General features: G+C 43.6%; 1 protein-coding gene across 3 annotated transcripts in view; it reads left to right on the top strand.

The window, feature by feature from the left end:
• The window catches only part of ANKHD1 (ankyrin repeat and KH domain containing 1), a 236889-nt gene that overhangs the window by 195323 nt on the left and 20552 nt on the right, over positions 1-21014 (top strand). For all 3 annotated transcript variants that reach the window (XM_056516547.1, XM_056516546.1, XM_056516545.1), the window contains exons 16-23: positions 663-808; positions 1042-1184; positions 1299-1512; positions 3304-3479; positions 10383-10545; positions 15383-15478; positions 16588-16704; positions 18111-18276. In XM_056516547.1, the coding sequence (XP_056372522.1) occupies positions 663-808; positions 1042-1184; positions 1299-1512; positions 3304-3479; positions 10383-10545; positions 15383-15478; positions 16588-16704; positions 18111-18276 (1221 nt within the window). The remainder of the gene's footprint in view (positions 1-662; positions 809-1041; positions 1185-1298; positions 1513-3303; positions 3480-10382; positions 10546-15382; positions 15479-16587; positions 16705-18110; positions 18277-21014) is intronic.

Below are 21014 nucleotides of genomic sequence, written 5' to 3'. Positions count from 1 at the left end.
GATTTTATTTTACTACGAGAAAAAAAAATAAAAAACTTGTATGAATTGGGTATCCTTGCAACCATATCGACCCACAGAATAAATATAAGGTGCAATTTTTACCGAAAACTGCACTGCTTGTAAACAGAAGCCACTAAAAATAACCAAATTGCTTTTTTTTTTTTTTTCAATTTTACCTCACAAATATATATTTTTTTCTGGTTTCGCCGCAGATTTTGTGTTTGAAATTATTAATGGAATTAAAAAGTAAAATTGTTGGTACAAAGAAAGAGCCCTCATATGGATTTTTAGGTGGAAAATTGAGTGTCATGATTTTTAGAAGGTGAGGAGGAAATAACAAAAGTGCAAAAATGAAAAAACGCCAAAGAGGGAAGGGGTTAAGAGATGTCCCCTATTGGGGGGAAAAAGCTCAAAAATATACTCACTCCAGAGTGTAATTACCTATAAAACACGATAAAAAGCAATATTACAGTAGAATCTCCCATTGCCTTTTAATCACCACGGATCACCACCTGTACCAATTTAAATCCCTGTGCCATTTTATTCCTCCTTTTGATCCCTCCAATGCCACTTCATTGAAGTACTTTGACTGTACTATTTACCATCTGTACCAGTTCATTTGAATTTACATTTTGGATGTAATTGCATTGTTCTCTTCACAGGTTTCACACCTCTAATTCTGGCAGCTACAGCTGGACATGCGGGAGTAGTTGAAATCCTTTTAGATAAGGGTGCTGATATTGAGGCTCAGTCTGAACGCACTAAGGATACTCCTTTGTCCCTGGCATGTTCTGGGGGTCGTCAAGAGGTGAGCAGATCATGTTTTTATGTCATTCGTACATGCGCCAATCAGCCATAATATTAACACAGCACGAAGGGGAAGATGGTTTTAATACTATGGAGGATCAGTGTGTGTGTTTATGTAAATCACTGTAGATTTCCTTACATTTATTTTTGACTTAAAAATTTTATAAGTTCAAACTGTTTTCTTTTTTTGTTACCTTCATCCAAGAAATATGTTCTTTCTGTTGCAATAAACAGGTTGTTGAGCTGCTGTTGTCTCGAGGGGCAAATAAAGAGCACCGAAATGTTTCAGACTATACACCTCTCAGTTTGGCAGCATCTGGTGGATATGTCAACATTATCAAGATTCTGTTAAATGCAGGGGCAGAAATAAATTCTAGGTAATAACTGGGTACCATGCACCTGCCATTAAGTTGCATGTCTCCGTTTTACAAGTGTTTTTTATTCTCATCTTAGTGCTCAGTAAATTAAATAAGTTTTTTATTTTATCACAGGACTGGCAGTAAATTGGGCATTTCTCCCCTAATGTTGGCTGCTATGAATGGACACGTTCCTGCTGTTAAACTTCTTCTCGACATGGGATCTGATATCAACGCTCAGATTGAGACAAATCGCAATACAGCTCTCACATTAGCATGCTTTCAGGGTAGAGCCGAAGTTGTTAGTCTTCTCCTAGACAGAAAAGCTAATGTTGAACACAGAGCTAAGGTATGTTACATGTCTGGCGTTTAATTTTATGTTCATTTTCCAAAGTCAGACAAATGTTTATGCCTTAGATAATCGCGAAGTATCCCGGTCTTGGAGAAAAAAACAAAAAAATTTTAGCATGTAGCAGCAACATATCAAAACTTTTGATCAGTCAGTATCACTGCTAAATCCCCGTTTATTATTACAACAACCCGTTAGAAGTGCATAGTTAATCATTAACACCCTCATCATCATCACCCTGTCATCATCACCACATGTCATCAGCCCCTCCCCTCCTTCATCATCATCACCGCTTGTCAATGTCTGATACAGTCGTCTTCAACCTGCGGACCTCCAGATGTTTCAAAACTACAACTCCCAGCAAGCCATCGGCTGTCCGGGCTTGCTGGGAGTTGTAGTTTTGAAACATCTGGAGGTCCGCAGGCTGAAGACCACTGCGGCCTTCGACATCATCCAGACCCCCCACCCCCTTTAGTTTTGTACTCTCCTCCGTTCGGTGGGACGTTGAGGTGCGCTGGTCCGGTGCTGCAGGACTGTCCGGTGGGGAGGTCGTCCGGTGGGATAGTGGTTCCGGGCTGTCAATCTTCACCGGGGGGGCCTCTTCTCCGCGCTTCGGGCCCGGAATAGAGGCGTTGCCTTGACGATGATGCAGAGGGACGTTGCTAATGAACGTCCCTGTGCGTTGTCGTCAAGGCAACGTGACTATTCCGGGGTCGGGCCCGAAGCACGGAGAAGAGGCCCCCCCGGTGAAGATGGACAGCCTGGAACGACTATCCCACCGGACGACCTCCCCACCGGACAGTCCTGCAGCACCGGACCAGCACACTCTAACGTCTCGCCGGGCGGAGGCGAGTACAAAACTAAAGGGGATGGGGGTCTGGATGATGTTGAAGACCACTGAGGGCGGATAGTTCACTCGAGTATAAGCCGAGGGGGGTGTTTTCAGCACGAAAAATCGTGCTGAAAAACTTGGCTTATACTCGAGTATATACGGTACACACTTTCCCTGCTTGTTCTAATGATCAGTGGGGGTCTTGGCACTGAGATCCTGTCCAATCCAATCTTTTGACATCTTTGTGCCATGTTTATTGTAAAGACAAAGACTTTTTTTTTAACTGCTCTTAGAGGATCAGAAGATCATGAAAATAGGAAAACTGGCCCCTGAATGAATTGGGCACATTGTGCTTGCATGGCATGCACTTCATTCATTCTCCATGGGGCTTTCAAATATTGCCGTATGAAGCTGGATTTGAGCTTAGACCAGTGATGGTTGGGCTTTTACATCCTTGGGGCTTCAGACAGGGTTCTGTGCCCAGTGGAATTGGCCTACATGTGCAACCATCTTCTAGCAGTAAATAAGGTACACAAAATTTGTGGAAATCCTAGAAGATAGGCTGCCACTGACCCAATGGTTTTTGGTATATCGTATGAATTTTAGGACATTTTATTAGTGGCGATAATTTTCATTCAGTGTCAATTTGAACGTTTAAAAGTTTTTACAATCTGAATTTTACAAACTCTGGATCCTGAAGAGAACTTGCGGTAACCAGCGGGCACAGGTTGAGAACTTATTTTTTTATTTTTTTTTTATCAGAAATTTTTATTGAACATTTAGCAGTTTACAAACAAACGACAAAACCATAAACCCCATCTCCCCTCCCCCCACCCACACAGAGCACACAGGTTGAGAATTTGAATGTTTTTTCTTCCTGTCCAGAGACTTTATTATGACATTATGCTGCTTGTAGACTTCTTGCAGATCACTTTTAAACCACCTTATTAATTTAATAGACAGGTTTGACTCCTTTGATGGAAGCAGCTTCTGGAGGTTATGCCGAGGTGGGACGAGTACTTTTAGACAAAGGAGCTGATGTCAACTCTCCACCAGTGCCTTCATCCAGAGATACAGCTTTAACTATTGCTGCGGATAAAGGACATTATAAATTCTGTGAGCTTCTTATCGATAGGCAAGTATTACTGATTCATGGTACAAATAACCAAATGCACTTTCTCTGTTGCACCCTTTCTGATTTTGAATCTCTCACTTTGTCTACATAGGTGGGTTGTAAAACATGTTAAAGGGGTACTCCGGCGCTAAACATCTTATCCCCTATCAGAAGGATAGTAGATAAGATGTTAGATCACATGGATCCTGCCACTGGGGACCCCCCGCGATCTCTCCTGCAGCACCCCCGTTTTTCAGCTGCAGAGAGCAAGGATCACTTTGCGGCTGATGACAGATGCAGGGGACGGAGTATCGGGACGTCACTGCTCCGCCTCCTCGTGACATCACACCCCACCCCCCTCAATGCAAGTCTATGGGAGGGGGTGTGGCAGCTGTAGGAATCAGACATAAATCACCATTAACCCCTTGGGGACGGAGCCCATTATGACCCTAAGGACGGGAGCATTTTTTGCAAATCTGACCACTGTCACTTTAAGCATTAATAACTCTGGGATGCTTTTACTTATAAATTTGATTCCGAGATTGTTTTTTCGTGACATATTCTACTTTGATAGTGGTAAATTTTTGTCGATACTTGCATCGTTTCTTGGTGAAAAATTCAAAAATTTCATGAAAAATTTGAACATTTTGCATTTTTCTAGCTTTGAAGCTCTCTGCTTATAAGGAATATGAATATTCCAAATAATTATATATTGATTCACATATGCAATATGTCCACTTTATGTTTGCATTATAAAATTGATGAGAATTGATTGAAAACATCAGAGGGCTTCAAAGTTCAGCAGCAATTTTCCAATTTTTTGCAAAATTTTCAAAATCGGAATTTTTCAGGGACCAGTTCAGTTTGAAGTGGATTTGAAGGGTCTTCTGGTTAGAAATACCCCATAAATGACCCCATTATAAAAACTGCACCCTTCAAAGTATTCAAAATGACATTCAGTAAGTGTGTTAACCCTTTAGGTGTTTCACAGGAATAGCAGCAAAGTGAAGGAGAAAATTCAAAATCTTCATTTTTTACACTCGCATGTTCTTGTAGACCCAGTTTTTGAATTTTTACAAGGGGTAAAAGGAAAAAAATCCTCTCAAAATTTGTAACCCAATTTCTCTCGAGTAAGAAAATACCTCATATGTGTATGGTCAAGTGTTCGGCGGGTGCAGTAGAGGGCTCAGAAGCGAAGGAGCAACAATTGGATTTAGGAGAGTTTTTCTGAAATGGTTGTTGGGGGGCATGTCCCATTTAGGAAGCCCCTATGGTGCCAGGACAGCAAAAAAAAAAACACATCGCACACGATTAAGGAAAATACACCCCTCAAGGAACGTAACAAGGGGTACGGTGAGCCTTAACACCCCACAGGTGTTTGACAACTTTTTTGTTAAAGTCGGATGTGTACATGAAAATTTTTATTTTATTTTTTTCACTAAAATGATGGTTTTTCCCCAAATGTTACTTTTTTTTTTACAAGGGGTAATAGAAGAAAATGCCCCCCAAAATTTGTAACCCCATTTCTTGAGTATGGAAATGCCCCATGTTTGGACGTCAAGTGCACTGCGAGCGAACTACAATGCTCAGAAGAGAAGGAGCGCCATTGAGATTTTAGAGAGAGAACTTGTTTGGAATGGAAGTCGGGGGCCATGTGCATTTACAAAGCCCCCCGTGGTGCCAGAACAGTGGACCCCCCCACATGTGACCCCATTTTGGAAACTACACCCCTCACGGAATGTAATTAGGGGTACAGTGAGCATTTACACCCCACAAGTGTCTGACAGATCTTTGGAACAGTGGGCTGTGCAAACAAAAAAATTACATTTTTCATTTTCACTTACCACTGTTCCCAAAATCTGTCAGACACTTGTGGGGCGTAAATGCTCACTGAACCCCTTGTTACATTCCGTGAGGGGTGTAGTTTCCAAAATGGGGTCACATGTGGGTATTTATTTTTTTGGGTTAATGTCAGAACCGCTGTAAAATCAGCCACCCCTGTGCAAATCACCAATTTAGGCCTCAAATGTACATAGTGTGCTCTCACTCCTGAGCCTTGTTGTGCGCCCACAGAGCATTCTACGCCCACATATGGGGTATCTCCGTACTCAGGAGAAATTGTGTTACAAATTTTGGGGGTCTTTTTTTCCTTTTACCTCTTGTGAAAATAAAAAGTAAAGGGCAACACCAGCATGTTAGTGTAAAAAAATTTTTTTTACACTAACAGGCTGGTGTAGACCCCAACTTTTCCTTTTCATAAGGGGTAAAAGGAGAAAAAGCCCACCAAAATTTGTAGTGCAATTTCTCTCGAGTACGGAAATACCCCATATGTGGCCCTAAACTGTTTCCTTGAAATACGACAGGGCTACGAAGTAAGAGAGCACCATGCGCATTTGAGGACTAAATTAGGGATTGCATAGGGGTGGACAAAGGGGTATTCTACGCCAGGGATTCCCAAACAGGGTGCCTCCAGCTGTTGCTAAACTCCCAGCATGCCTGGACAGTCAGTGGCTGTCCGGAAATGCTGGGAGTTGTTGTTTTGCAACAGCTGGAGGCTCCGTTTTGGAAACACTGCCGTACAATACGTTTTTCATTTTTATTGGGGGGACAGTGTAAGGGGGTGTATATGTAGTGTTTTACTCTTTATTAGGTGGTAGTGTAGTGTTTTTAGGGTACATTCACACTGGCGGGTTACGGTGAGTTTCCCGATAGGAATTTGCGCTTCATCGAAAAATTTGCCGCAGCTCATACTTGAAGCAGGAAACTTACTGTAAACCCGCCCGTGTGAATGTACCCTGTACATTCACATGGGGGGGGGGGGGGGGGGCAAACCTCCAGCTGTTTCAAAACTACAACTCCCAGCATGTGCTGACAGACCGTGCATGCTGGGAGTTGTAGTTTTGCAACAGTGGAGGCACACTGGTTGGAAAACCTTCAGTTAGGTTCTGTTACCTAACTCAGTATTTTCCAACCAGTGTGCCTCCAGCTGTTGCAAAACTACAATTCCCAGCATGTACTGATCACAGAAGGGCATGCTGGGAGATGTAGTTATGCAACAGCTGGAGGTACGCCACTAAAACTCCCAGCATGCTGAGACAGCTGTTTGCTGTGTGGGCATGCTGGAATTTGTAGTTTTGCAACATCTGGAGTGCTACAATTTAGAGACCACTGAACAGTGATCTCCAAACTGTGGACCTCCAGATGTTGCAAATCTACAACTCCCAGCATGCCCAGACAGCAAACAGCTGTGTGGGCATGCTAGGAGTTGTAGTTTTGCAAGATCTAGAGGGCAGTATAGAGATCACTGTGCAGTGGTCTCTAAACTGTAGACCTCCAGCTGTTGCAAAATTACAAATTCCAGCATGCCCACACAGCAAACAGCTGTCTGGGCATGCTGGGAGTTGTAGTTTTGCAACATCTGGAGGGCTACAGTCTAGGGACCACTATAGTGGTCTCAGACTGTAGCCCTCTAGATGTTACTAGGCAACTCACCGGCTTCCGTCGCATCCAGGGAGCCGTCCTGCCGCACGCCGCCCGCAGATCTCCGTCGCCGTCGCTCCGCTGCCTCCGGACGGGTAAGTGATCTTTGGCGCCGCTCCTCTTCGTTTTCCCCATTCTGGCCCGTCTATTGTGGGTGGGCAGGACGGGGAAAACGAAAGTAAACCCCCCTGCCCCCGATCTGCTATTGGTGGTCGCGTCTAGACCACCAATAGCAGGGATAGGAGGGGTGGCACCCGTGCCACCTCACTCCTATCGCTTTAGGGGGATCGTGGGTGTCTTAGACACCCGCGATCCCCTTTATATTCCGGGTCACCATAGACCCGGAATGACCCGGAATCGGCGCAAATCGCAAGTGTGAATTCACTTGCGATTTGCGCCGATCGCCGACATGGGGGGGTCTAATGACCCCCCCCCCCCCCCTGGGCATTTGCACGGGGTGCCTGCTGATAGATAACAGCAGTCGCCCTGGCCCGGTCCCCGCCCAGCGTGCGGCGGGGACCGAAATTCCCACAGGCGTATGGATACGCCCTTCGTCCTTAAGTACCAGGACGCAAGGGCATATGCATACGCCCTTCATCCCCAACAGGTTAATACAGTGGAATAATTTAAATTGAAATCTTCTCAAACATCTGCCAACTTGCAAATACAAAATGCCAAAGTCTGTGGAACCTTCAGCAGTGTATCAGACCTACACGTAGTGCAGAACCAAAGTACTTGCTACAGTTGAAACCAGAAGTTTACATACATTTTATAAAAATACAAACATGCATGTGTTTCTCACTATCTGTCAGAATAATCCTTACCCATTTTAGGTCAATTAGGATTACCAAAATGTTTTTATATTTGCCAAATGCCAGAATAATGAGAGGATTTTTTTAAGGCATTTTTATTACTTTCTGCAAAGTCAAAAGTTTACATACACTTCATTAGTATTGAGTAGCATTGCTCTTAAGTTTCTTACAATAGTTGGTAGGCCCATTCCTCCTGACAGAACTGGTGTATCTGAGCCATGTTTGTAGGTCGCCTTGCTCGCACCTGCCTTTTCAGCTTTGCCTATAAATTTTCAATAAGATTGAGATCAGGGCTTTATGATGGCCACTCCAAAATATTGATTATCTTTAAGCCACTTTATAACCAGTTTGGCAGTATGCTTTGGGTTAGTGTCCATTTCTGCCCAAGCTTTAAAGGGGTATTCCAGTAAAAAATATTTTTTTTTCATATCAACTGGCTCCAGAAAGTTAAACAGACTTGTAAATTACGTCTATTAAACAATCTTAATCCTTCCAGTACTGATCAGCTGCTGAAGTTGAGTTGTTCATTTCTGGCTGTTAACAGTGCTCTCTGCTGACATGCTATGGGGATTTGCTCCTGCTCTGGACAGTTCCTGAGACAGGCAGAGGTGTCAGCTAGGGCTGGGTGGTATACCGGTTCATACCGAAATTATTTCCCTGCACCATATGAATTTTTCCCATACCGCAATACCGGTTGGGCCCCTCCCCCCCTCTCGAATGAATGAATTATCAGCCGCAGATAAGTTGCGGCGGTGCTTTAAATGAATGAGTTTGTGGGCCACGCTTTATATGAATGACATGCCGGTCGCGGCGCTTTAAATGAATGACTTTCGGGCTGCGCTTTAAATGAATGACTTGCGGGCCGCCGGCGCTTTATATGAATGAGAGGTAAGCCGTGGCAAGTTGTCACCTCCCCCTGCAAGCGCTAAAAGCCTGGCTAAAAGCCTGGAAGTTCATGAACTACTGAGGAAAGGGTTACATTATACAACCCTGAAACGCGTCTAGTCGTTATCTACTGGCATAGTAGTACTTGAACTGTGCCCAAATTTTATGGCCAGTTACCCTTCATGAACTGTACCATCATTAGCGCTCTCACTCTGCTACCTACCCGGTTCAGCAGTTCAGATCCATCCCGGTGTAACTATCCTGGTGTAGCCATTCCGGCTCTGACGTCAGACGCCGGCACCACGAGGTGAACTTCCAGCCCTCCAGTACATGGTCCTGTCTACCAACTAACAAAGCGGTGAGGAATACCAACTCCAGCGCACGCCAGCGCCAGCAGTCCCCGGACACCACTACGATCTTCGGCGCCTGCCAGCGCCTTAGCCGACAGCGACTGCCACCACGCTCAGATCCTACTGGACCAGGCTCACAATTGGAAGCACCGCACAGTGAACTGTGCACACCACGGACACTCAGCCATTGCGGGAGCAATATCCATCGCCTGAGTTACAATTTACAGACCGGTAACAATTTCTAATAGTACAGACTGTTTGCTACTGTATCTAAAAGGGACATATCTACCCTAAATATCTAGAAGAGCAACTCTCTAATATATTTGCATGGTACAGATCTTACTCTGCTATTTCATTCTATTATTCTATGCCAAGTTTATAGTTTTAATACTATTGCCTAATACATTGTTAGGTTGCCTTTTAATATGTATGTTCTTCTCACAAGGGCCCTGTGAGAAGTGTCGAAATCTTATCTATATTTTATAAATAAATGATAATTATTATTGAAGCACGATCCACGTATATCCATTTTATACTCACCTAGAAGGTCCGGGCTACATTGTATTTTTTGGTTTTCCTTTTCTAGCAATTAAGGTATAGTTGCTTGCCCAGTTTGACCTCGGTGCGTAATAGTTGTGAGCTGCACACACCTACATAGTTTTTTCTTAATTTACAAATCTGTTTAACTTTCTGGAGCCAGTTGATTATGGAAATTTCATAACTTTTTTTTTTTTTTTTTTTTACTGGAATACCCCTTTAAAGAGGTATTCCGGGATCTAAGCTTTTATTTCCTATCCAATTTCCATACAATGTATGATCGTGGGGGGGCCCCCCACGATCTCTCTGCAGCACCCGCATTGTATGCGGGGCTGCGTCTCCAGTGGCGGAAACTTCCGGGTTGTTTAAATGCAGAATGGGATGGGAGGGGGCGTAATGGCCGTCATGCCCCCTCCCATAGACTTGCCTAGTGGGGGCGGGGCGAGACGTCACACGGGGGTGGAGTCGTGACTCCCTGTGGTCGGCACCCGGCAGTTTGTGAGCTGGCAGCACGGCGTGCAGCTCAAAGAGGTGGGATCCCCGAGGTCAGACATCTTATCCCCTATCCTTTGGATAGGGGATAAAATGTCTTAGGGCCAGAGTACCCCTTTAATACTACAAAATCTATTACAGCAACAACATAGTACTAGGCACAACCGATGTATTAGTCTTGGATGTTCATGGTTTTCTGAACAAAGACCAAACCTAGCTGTGTCTTAGTTGTCTGAATTGTTCATGTACTCTCATGTTGAATGCATTGTTTAACATGATGTAAGTGCATACGTTTATCCTCTACAGACTGTTGTACTTTTTTTATGTTATAGTGTGTTTATCATGTATTTTGTCTTCCTTTCTTTCAGGGGTGCACATATAGATGTGAGAAATAAGAAAGGGAACACACCTATGTGGCTTGCAGCTAATGGAGGCCATTTTGACATAGTCCAGCTGCTTGTTCATGCTGGCGCTGATGTTGATGCTGCTGATAATCGTAAAATCACACCTTTAATGTCAGCATTTCGAAAGGTAAAATGTTTATGGTGTTTAAAGTAATATGATAAATAAAAGCTGACCTCTGATTGCTATGTACAACAAAGAATCTTAGGCAACTTTAGGAAAATGCAGCTGCTTTTTTTTCCCTAAATACAGCTCCACACCTGTGCTCAGGTTGTGTGTGGTGTTACAGCTCCGCTCCATGGCACTATTTCTGGAAGAAAGCAGCTATTTCTCGGTCACTCTTCATTGGGGAACACCTATACTGATGGGTATATGCTCTTGCCACTAGGAGGCGCTGACACTAGGGAAAAAAGTCAGCTCCTCTCTGGCAGGATATACCCACCCACTGGAAGTGAGGTAATCAGTTTTAGCTAGTGTCATAGGAGGCAAGTCACTGGTCTGGGAGCACCCCAGACCGGGAGTTTAAAAAAAATTTAAAATAATTTGATTATTTTCTATCTTTTTTATTTTTTTCCTCCCTTTTTGTTTCCCTTTTTCAGTTAGGGGTTCAGGAGCATGGCGCTACCTGTTTCCCCCATATGCGACAAAGAGGCACGGAACAAAAGAGTATGGACTGTCAACCCCTTATTGCCAACGGCCAGTGCATGGAGGTTGTACCCTGGGTCTGGGTCCCCCACTGCCCCTGCTCGCCCCGCTATATTAGCCTGGTATGATGCAGTGTGGCCATAAGCTGGTTGAAGACGCCTGGGTGAGTATGAGAAGATGGAGTCTATTGGTGAATATGGTCACGCTACCGGCAGCACCATGCCTGCTACAACCGTCGAGTCTAGTGTGCTGGACCCCCCACTTCTAGTGCGAGGTCTTCAATCAGGTGTTCCAACATGGACATGGTCATGGACTGGACCCAATACCATAGACAGTGGTCTGTGTGGTTTCCTCTGCTGCAATTCACCCAACACATGACTGCCGCATCCTGGCTGGAATTAAGGCTCCCCACTAACAAATGGTGTCCGAAGGAGTGGCCCGGCGTGTACAATGGATGTTGTTCGGGGGCGACAGGGATACAATTCACGGCTCTTTAGCCTCCCCCGATCTCCCAGGATGCCGGAGATACTATCCATGGCACCAGGCCTCCCCGCCCTTCCATAGGCCATAATAGGGCACAAAGTTATTTCATCTGGGCTGTTTTCCCCTTATCGCCACTGGCCAGCGCCTTTTGTCTGCGCAGTTTCTGCCGCCACCGGTCTCCCATCATGGGGCTGCCGTGTGCTTGGCTGGAGTTCCTGTACCCCTCTTCTAATAGGAGTCCAGAAAGGTGTCTCTATAGGTACAAGGGGACCCTGTACCAGTAAGCTAGACTGGGATCTTAATGATCTCCTACACCTATTAGGTCGCCCTTCAGGAGTTACAGTCCCACTGCTAGGGTGTGGTGTCCGAAGAAGTGACCCGATATGTCCTATCAACCCTTTTCAGGGTGACAGGGATTCAATCCAGGGCTCATCTGCCTCCACTGATCTCCTAGGCTGACAGGGATTCTATCCACTGGGCTGCAAGGTGCTTGGTGTTGTTTTTCCGTACCTTTCTGCGTGGGTGGACTCTGGACAAGGGTTGCTGCAAAGTGCACAGGGAAGATGCCAGTCAGCCAGACGTACGTCTGCATGGTCTCTGGCACCACCATGTCGCCTATCGGGTCGGCCGCACTCCAGTACCCCACTTTCTGTGGGAGGGTTCGAAGGAGTGATACTTTGTTCAGGAATCCGGTCAGCCAGACGGTTGTCTGCTTGATTTACTGCTACGTCGGGTCAACTACCATACACTTCCCACTCCATGAATGGAAGTGCAGGTAACCCACTGCCGAGGTGTAGTTCTGAGTTAGTCACCCCATATTGCTCCATGGGCCTTATACAGTGCACCATATTCAGGTTCGCAGGTCCCTCTCTGCGTGCCTGCTTTACCAGGTCCCTCTCTGCATGCCTGCCTCTCTCACGGCTGAAGGCTGGTAACCCACTTTCAAAGTGTGGTTCTTAATGCGGGACCCCATGTGGCCATGGCCCCTATGCCATATAGCCATGGTTTCTAATCCACCAGGTCCCCTCCCCTTTCCTGCCGCTCCCTTGACAGCATCCCAGTCACTCACTTTCCATGTGAAGTTCCACCAAGTGTTTCTTTGGGTTCATTAAACCTGTTATACTGATCAGACTTCCTTCATCTCTTGCATCTGTGGCAGCAGTCCTGGTGTGGGGCACCATTAGGAGATGGGCTGTGGGCGTTTCCTACAGGTTCCAGTCTCTGTTCCCCTTTCTAAGAGTGCCATGTTGGTCTGTTAGGGGCATGGTTGTGCCACACCATTGGGTGTTGATCCTGTCTTTCATACTGCCGGACTTTGGATGTCTGCAATTCTTTTTGTCTGCGGTCTTGCTTCCTCACTACTATCTTGAAGTATCTATGTCTGTGTCGGCACGTGTAGAGCCCACCTTCCCTTCTGTCGGTGGGGTATGCCTCGAACCTTCCTGTAATCTTGTTTACACAGGTCTGTGGCAGTTGAGCAACTCTGTTCTGGCATGGTAGGGTGTCAGACAGTTCAGTGACATCCCCCCCCCCCTTATGCCTTCAGGTATCTTCCTGGATTCCTGTGCAGGGTGGCTCAGGTGCCTGCTTGGTTGTGTGTAAGCCAACTGGGCGGGCGCCCCTATTTTCAGGGTCTTCCGCTCCTTTCTTGGCTGTTTTATTCTTCCGTGTCAGTCTTCCAGGTGACTCAGTAATCTTCAGCTCCCATGTCTGTCACTCCAGTGTTCCGGGATGCCCCCTTTTCTGGACAATCTTCTCCTTTTTGGGTCCATGTTCTCTCAAGATGGAGGACGTTCTGTTTGTCTGGATTATGTTCTCCTAGGTGCTCACGGCGGGCTCCTGCATAGGGGTTTTGGGTTTGCAGATGTTCAGATCTTTGATCTTCCATCTTCCGCACCAGGCCTCTCTAGAGCCGGTTTCTGCCTTTTTCTTTTTTTTTCCGGTGATTTTCTGGCCTCCACCTCCTGTGCTCGCCTTCTTCTCAGGTGTACATTGCTCTCCTGGGCTTTATCCACTATATTCTCTTATCGGTTGACTCTGGATGGGGTTCTTTTGTTGTGCCATTTTTTCCATTTTTTGTTTCCCAGCTGGGATAGCCCTCTGTCTGGTTCTGTGTTCCTTATAGTTGATTCCTACCTCCTTCTGGGATAGTTCCGGACCCTCCTGGCTTCCTAGTTGACTTTTTTTGCCTCTCTGAGGACCGTAGGTTTAGAGTCTCTGCGAAGGACGGTCGCTTCCTTTGGCATCCCAGTCCATCTTCCGGGAGCTCTGTTTCTAGGATTCGTTTTTCTCTGGCCTGGGGTCTCTTCCGCAGGCCTTACGGTTGAGTGGGTTCGGTCTCTGTAATTATTTCCTTTCTCTGGTGATTGTTATTCCCACCCTATGAGACTGCTTTGGTACGTCCCATCAGTATAGGTGTCCCCCAATGAAGAGCGACCTAGAAAAGGAGATTTTATTTACTCACTGTAAAATTTTTCTTGACACCTCACCCACCCTTCATTTTTTTTATCTGGATATTCTTTTCTGGTTCTTGTTTTTTTTTTTATCTGGGATTCTCTTCTAGGGTCCTTTGGACATATTTCTTTGTTGGCTTCTCCTACTGCTTTGTGACAAAACTGATTACCTCACTTCCAGTGGGCGGGTATAGCCTGCCAGGGAGGAGCAGACTTTTTTTTTTTCCCATTGTCAGCGCCTCCTAGTGGAAAGAGCATGTAGCCATCAGTATAGGTGTCCCCCAATGAAGGCTATGAGAGAGATTTTATGTAGAGTACAAAAATATCCTTGTTTTCCTATTGCGATAAAATCTCTCTAAGGCTTCTTTCACACTACCGTCGTGCTGCACATGTAAGCAGCCGCCAGGCAATTTTTTTTTTTTTTTTTTAATACCTTTAACGTCAGTTATCGGGACGGGGCACAACAGGCAACTATAGGTCCCAATGTATCCCATTGACTATAATGGGGTCTGTCCGGCACTGTTGTTTCATAGCGGGAGAAAAATGTGCATGCAGTTATTTTTCTCCCGCTATACTCCCCTCCTTTTTCTAACGCCTGCAGTCTTTTTTTTTTTTTTTTTTCCCCCAAGATTGAGAAAAGACACTTAGAAAATGTTTGTTTAACCTGGTAGGGCTGTGATGATTAATCGATTGAAATCAATTATGGAAATTGTTGTCAACTATTTCCATTATCCATTTGTCGATTGTCAGGGGTTGTGGCCTTGGTTGTCAGGGGAAGTGGCCTAGCAACCACTAATAAATATACTATTACTACCTCTCCAGCCATGGCTATGGAAAATAAAAATAACAATCCTTGTCAATAGGACATCTGTACTGAAGGTTTGCCAGATAAGGGCTGGTTCACACTACTTTTGTAGTGTACGGGAACCGGATACGGCTGGGGGAGCGATAACCGGGCGCTCCCTTATCCTAGCCGGACCCGGCCTGTATGTAATGCATTTCAATGGTATACCACGGTTTTAGGTCCGGTAAAAAAAAAAAAACGTACACAGGGCAAAATTGAGCTGACCGTAGTCGGCATTTGACTCCGGTCAGCTCATTGACATGGGGTTCCGGCCAGATCCGGCTGGGATAGGGGAGCGCCCGGTTTTCGCTCCCCCCAGCTGCTCCGGTTCCCGTACACTTGAAACGTAGTGTGAACCCAGCCTAATAAAACACATACAACCCCAAAAGATGAGCAGATGAAAAAAAGATGCTTGTTGAAGAACCTTGGTAATGACATCTCCAGCATTCTCCTAAGATCTGCAGTTATTTCTTGCGCAAGGTCTTGGATTTTATTGGCCTGGAACAGATTTCTAATGTTTTTTCCCCACCCTCTTTTAAAGGGTCATCTAAAAGTGGTACAATTCCTGGTAAAGGAAGTCAATCAATTTCCCTCAGACATTGAGTGTATGAGATACATCGCAACAATAACTGATAAGGTGAGTGATCTATTTTGGGAACCCAAGATAAGAAAAATAGATTGTAGTTTTGTTCCATTGAAGTGAATAGGGCCAAGTTGTAATACCACACACGAGACTAATTCTTAGTGTGTTCAGATGAGCAGAAACCTCACCTATCTGATTATCATGGCAGGGTGTGTCCTGAAGCTCCCATTGATTTCAGTTGGACCTTCAAAGCAGGACTGCGTGAAAAAAGTGACACCTTACTACTTTCTTCACATTTTATTACATCTGCCATTTAGGGAGATTTCTTTTTCTCCAAAAGCCATGCAGTTTTTGCTTCTGAACATACCCTAATGCATTTTGCAAAGGAATGGAATTGCAAGGTTTTATGTTATAACAGATGTAGTACATTGTCAGCAGAGCCACTAGGCTCCCTCCACCCATCAGCTTCTGTACTGATGCATATTTGCTATTTCGCTTTACCTGGTAATGGACTAGTTAGGTAGAGCTTAGATGCCATTATCATAACTTAAAAAATGTCAGGCTAAATAAGCTCTTTAACATGTGTCTGTCTACTGACCACCTGCATATTTAAAGGAATAGGACTGCTTTAGCAACGCCTTGTTTGCATTGCTAATGGTTAATGTAAGATTGAAGCTACAGCAGGCCCAGAATGGATCTGTATGAATACAGATAGATTACACCGTGTAGGGTTTTTGTAACGTGAATAGCTGCTGTTTTTTTCTAATAAGGGATCCTATTCCTAGGGGCTCACCGGTGACTTATTGACTGCTGGTAGGCTCTTAGAATGTTGTTTGAATCAATATGTAGTGTCATTCTGTCCATAAAGGATCCCTACTGGTCATTACTAGGATAGACCTCCATAGGAGAGGAATGCAACATTATTATACCCCTCTAACTTAATTTGAGGGATTCCATACTTATCAGGTTTAGAAATGCTTTGGGGTTATCAGCTAAGTCACCATTGGGTGTAAATGGGCTTGTTGCAGAGTATTGATGTTTTGGATTTATTTGGCGTGTGCCAATTGTCAGTAATTTTATTTCAGGACCAGAATGATGGTTTATTTGAGTTTTTATTGGTTTCACCATGTTCACATGTATAAATGATTCATTTTATATTTTAGGATCTTTTAAAGAAATGCCACCAGTGCATGGAAACAATAGTAAAGGCAAAAGACCAGCAAGCTGCAGAAGCAAACAAGAATGCCAGTATACTGCTTAAGGAGCTTGATCTTGAAAAGGTAATAGATGAAGCTTTAATCTCTATTGTGGTGTCTGTCTCTTGACCACATAGTGCTTCTACTGCAATTTTACTTCTCTGACCTCGGTCATCGCTACCTTTCCACAATAAAATAATTTCCATAAGAATTACTCTGCCACCGGTGGTGCTGTTTCTTTAAAACTGCAGCTATGTTTGCTAACTATTCAGGTCACTACCACTGTGAATACTCATGCCATTACTAATGTTGTTCGACTCCTTCAATACTAAAACTCACTAGTCACTATGTCTGCCATTGCTACTACTCCCTCATCTTAGAACCCCCCCCCCCCTCCCTCCCTCCCTCCCTCCCCACCCAATTGATCCATGGAAGCTCCAAACAGTGTCTTTTTTGGTAAACTTATCTTTATCTGAGGAGCAGCTGAATATTAGGAAATACAGTGGTCCCTCAAGTTACAATTTGAATCTGTTCCAGGACGACCATTGTACGTTGAGACCATTGTATGTTGAGACCATAACTCATGGAAACCTGTTAATTGGTTCTGAAGACACCAAAATGTCATCCAAAAATTGGAAAAAGTGAGGATTAAAGAAAAATAAGTAGATAACTAATACAAATAAAACAGACAGTGATTTACAGCTTCCAGCAGCTATTTCTTTTATGTAGAGGACAGGAACTTCTTCATGGTCCTGTACAGTGCACAATGTCCTAAAAAGGAAAATGGAGCTACCCCCACCTTCAGCAGGAAAACTGTACAGAACATGTAGTACCTCCCTTTACTGTAGGATGCGCTACCAGGCAGCCAGTCAATACGTGCACTTTTGGAATACAGGGGTTTTACCAGTGAATGCCCATTCTGATTGGTCGGTTCTTCCAGTCATTGACATGTTTTGCAGATCTCGACTGTCTGTAGCATTGTATGTTGAGTCTGGTTTCACGTTACAATGGGCCTGAAAAGACCTTTTATGTTGAAACTATTGTATTTTGAGGCCATTGTAAATTGAGGGATCACTGTATTTTATAAAGATTATTTAGAATATTGCTTGGTTTTGCATTGAGGAAACAAATGAGAAAAAAAAAATGCAAAAGTGTTTGTAGCTGTTAAGCACATATGGTGACTGCAATGTGTACAACATTATTGCATATTCCTGTTGCCACTGATGATTGTGGTTTACAAGAAATCAAGAACTAGAGGAGAATTATGGGGAATGAAATATAATCTGCTGCTACAATAACAAAAACAAATCTTTTCTAAAGTTTCTATGTGGCATTGGGAAGAGGACTGATCTCCCAAGACACAGAAACATTCTTTAGTTATTGGCAATACAATTATTTACATACAATCAATAGATGTGTATATATTGTTACAGATTTGTGTTTATAGATTAGACTTAATGTTTGTTTTTTAATTGTTGCAAAATCATTAGTCAAGAGAAGAAAGTCGCAAACAAGCTCTCGCAGCTAAAAGAGAGAAAAGGAAAGAGAAGAGGAAAAAAAAGAAGGAAGAGCAGAAAAAGAAACTTGAAGATGATGACTGTAAACTTTCAGGAGGGACATGTGACCTGGTTGCTGAAGATGCCCCCAGTGGTGATGGTAAGTTATCTGTTGAGCAGTGTTTTTGTAACATGCTTTTCAATCCTCCTATTACCTTTACCTAAAACTTCACTTGTATTAACCTCTTCCCGTCCTAGGACATGTGCATACATCCCAGTTGCCTACATGTTAATGCAATTGACTTATGTATACATCCTGACCATCTCCTGCTCAGCAAGATGTGCTGCAGCAGATCACCGGCAGGACCTGGCTGTCAGTCACAGCAAGGGTCCTGTTGCAGCTACTGAGACTGCACTGGTCTCAGCAGCATTAACCTCATGGATGCTGTGATCAGTCCTGATAACGGCATTTATGGCATTGACAGGGGGAGGGGGCTCTCGCATTCACCAACAGCAATCGCAGGGACACGTTGGTTGCCATGGTAGCAGGAGGTCAGCTGATGGCCTCCTGTCTGCCTAGTACGGCAGCCTGTGAGGTCCAGCCATAGGCTGAATGTTAGTGTGATACTGACAGTTAGACTCTGCTTAATTATCGCATAGTAAAAGGATGTCGGTTATTACATCTTAGAGACACGTGACGGATTTGAAAAAGATTTGATATGAGAAATTGGGCTTGATCATTTAGGTAAAAACAGGCTGTGTACTTAAGGGTTTAATCTACATCCTCTCCCTTTTTTACTGGATGAACCGAATGGGCAGTCTTTTATTCAGATGTACTTGGGGAGCTTTATCAGAACCTGGGCAGAGGAAAGTTGACCAGTTGCCCATAGCAACCAATTGCTGCTTCTTTTTTTTTTTTTTTTTATTTCTTTTTTTTTTAAATAAAAAAGTCCACTGAAAAATAAAAGAAGCCATTGGATTAATTGCTTTAGGCAACTGGTCAACTTTTCCTCTGCATAGGTTTTGATAAATCTCCACTATGTAGAAGTTACTTTCCTTTGTTATGGGCACATGTGTCCATTAGGGTACTGTAATTAAAATGTTATAAGGAATTCAAATGATCCTTTTTATGTTTTTTTTTTCTTCTTTGTAATAAATCAAAATTTACTATGTCAAATGTAAAATTCCATCTGACCAATAAGGCATCAGAATAAAAATGTCAGATTTATTTTATCTCTGTATAATCTTCAGTTTCAACTACACGAATGTCATACCACTTAGAGCGTAGGTCATCAAGCAAATGTTTACAGCCACCCTCTAAAATATTAATCTAGATAACATTTGATATACACGTTTCAAATTTCCAATTTTGATTTAAGCTTTAATAGACCTAAAGTCATCAAGGGGAAAAAAGGGGAAAATTCTGCTAACCCTAACACCAAAATTATACTGGACTATATACAGACTCCTAACAATTGCTGTTTAAGAGGCTGAACTGAAAGAGCCAATGGTGTGAAGATTTCCATGGATCTCCAGAACAGCAGGGACCAAATACGGGTCATTTTGTTGCAGGGTTTATCTGAGAAAAAGCAAACATTTCAGTTTTTGTGTCATTAATTTAAAGCCTACTTGTCATATCCCAGAAAAAATGCTAATATATTTTACTTACTAGGCCATGCAGGTCCATTACAGGTCTCTTTTATGTGTCTAGCTTCTGCATTTGACTCAAAATCCTTCTGTTCTGCTGCTCACCCATTCTGACACTCAGTGCTCAGGAAGGAGCATGTCAAAGGCAAGCACAAAGCCTGTCCTCAATCACCATGCATTCACTTCCTCTGTGAGTCTGCTGTGTTGGGTCTTTTCATCCAGTCACAGCAGACTGTAACTCCCTCCTCTCTGTTTTTAGACATGAGTCTGATAGACTGATATATAAGAAATGTTAATATTTTGCCAAAATGTACAACATAAAAAGTTTCTGATTCTGACGGTGCCCTTGTTATGTGTGTTTTCTCTGTGAATTTTTTCTCATTTAGAAAATAATTTAGAGTTTTCTTGTTTTAGCCCATGTGGCAGATAAAGGTTTTCATCAGTTTTTTATGCCTATATTCTGAGATAGATCCCTAAGGCTGCTGATATTTCCCATGATGTATTTGGCTTTGCAGAGAGGGGGTAGAGTTTGATCAGTGCAGTTCACCTAACTAGACCAATCTAATCAGGCAGGTGAACTGCCGAGACACATAAGTGGGTTGGTGTCCATTTTGATGCATTTTTTTTGAGAAATATTAACATGAGGCAAAAGTTATTTCAACTATAACAATAATTTAGGTGTTATTGAAGATCTGAAGTCTACAGGCCATGCTTTTATACCATGTTTTTCTTGTTATTCAGTCTTTTTTTTACTGTGCAATCCTCATTTTCATTGCAATTTCTTCACAATTATGGCAAAGCTGAGCAAAAGGCAATATGTGAACACAGCTTAAGGGGAGGTTTGTAACCCAAATATATGATACAATATAACTACAATAAATGCTGAACACACAGACAGCAGGAACAGCACAGAGCTGGGTGGGGAGGGGTCTTGTTGCTGCCAGGAGTGATCTAGGTGATGCCATCCTATAGTTCACAGGAAATCAGCAGACCTATAAAAGACTGGACACATGACCCAGCTTCATTACTTTAATTTATGATTTCACTGGAATGAAACTGATGCACTGTTGAGATGAGCATAAAAACCTGTAATGCTACTTTAGGGTCTATTCACACGTACAGTTTTCTGTGCAGATTTCAATGTAAACTGACTGTACACAGCTTGAAATCCTGTGCATCAAATCTGCGCAGAATACTGTGTGTGAATAGACCCTTAAAGGGGTACTCCGTCCCTAAGACATCTTATCCCCT

Source organism: Hyla sarda, chromosome 4 (assembly GCF_029499605.1).
Source record: "Hyla sarda isolate aHylSar1 chromosome 4, aHylSar1.hap1, whole genome shotgun sequence".
Classification (NCBI taxonomy): domain Eukaryota; kingdom Metazoa; phylum Chordata; class Amphibia; order Anura; family Hylidae; genus Hyla; species Hyla sarda.
This window is presented reverse-complemented; position numbering and strand designations above follow the sequence as displayed.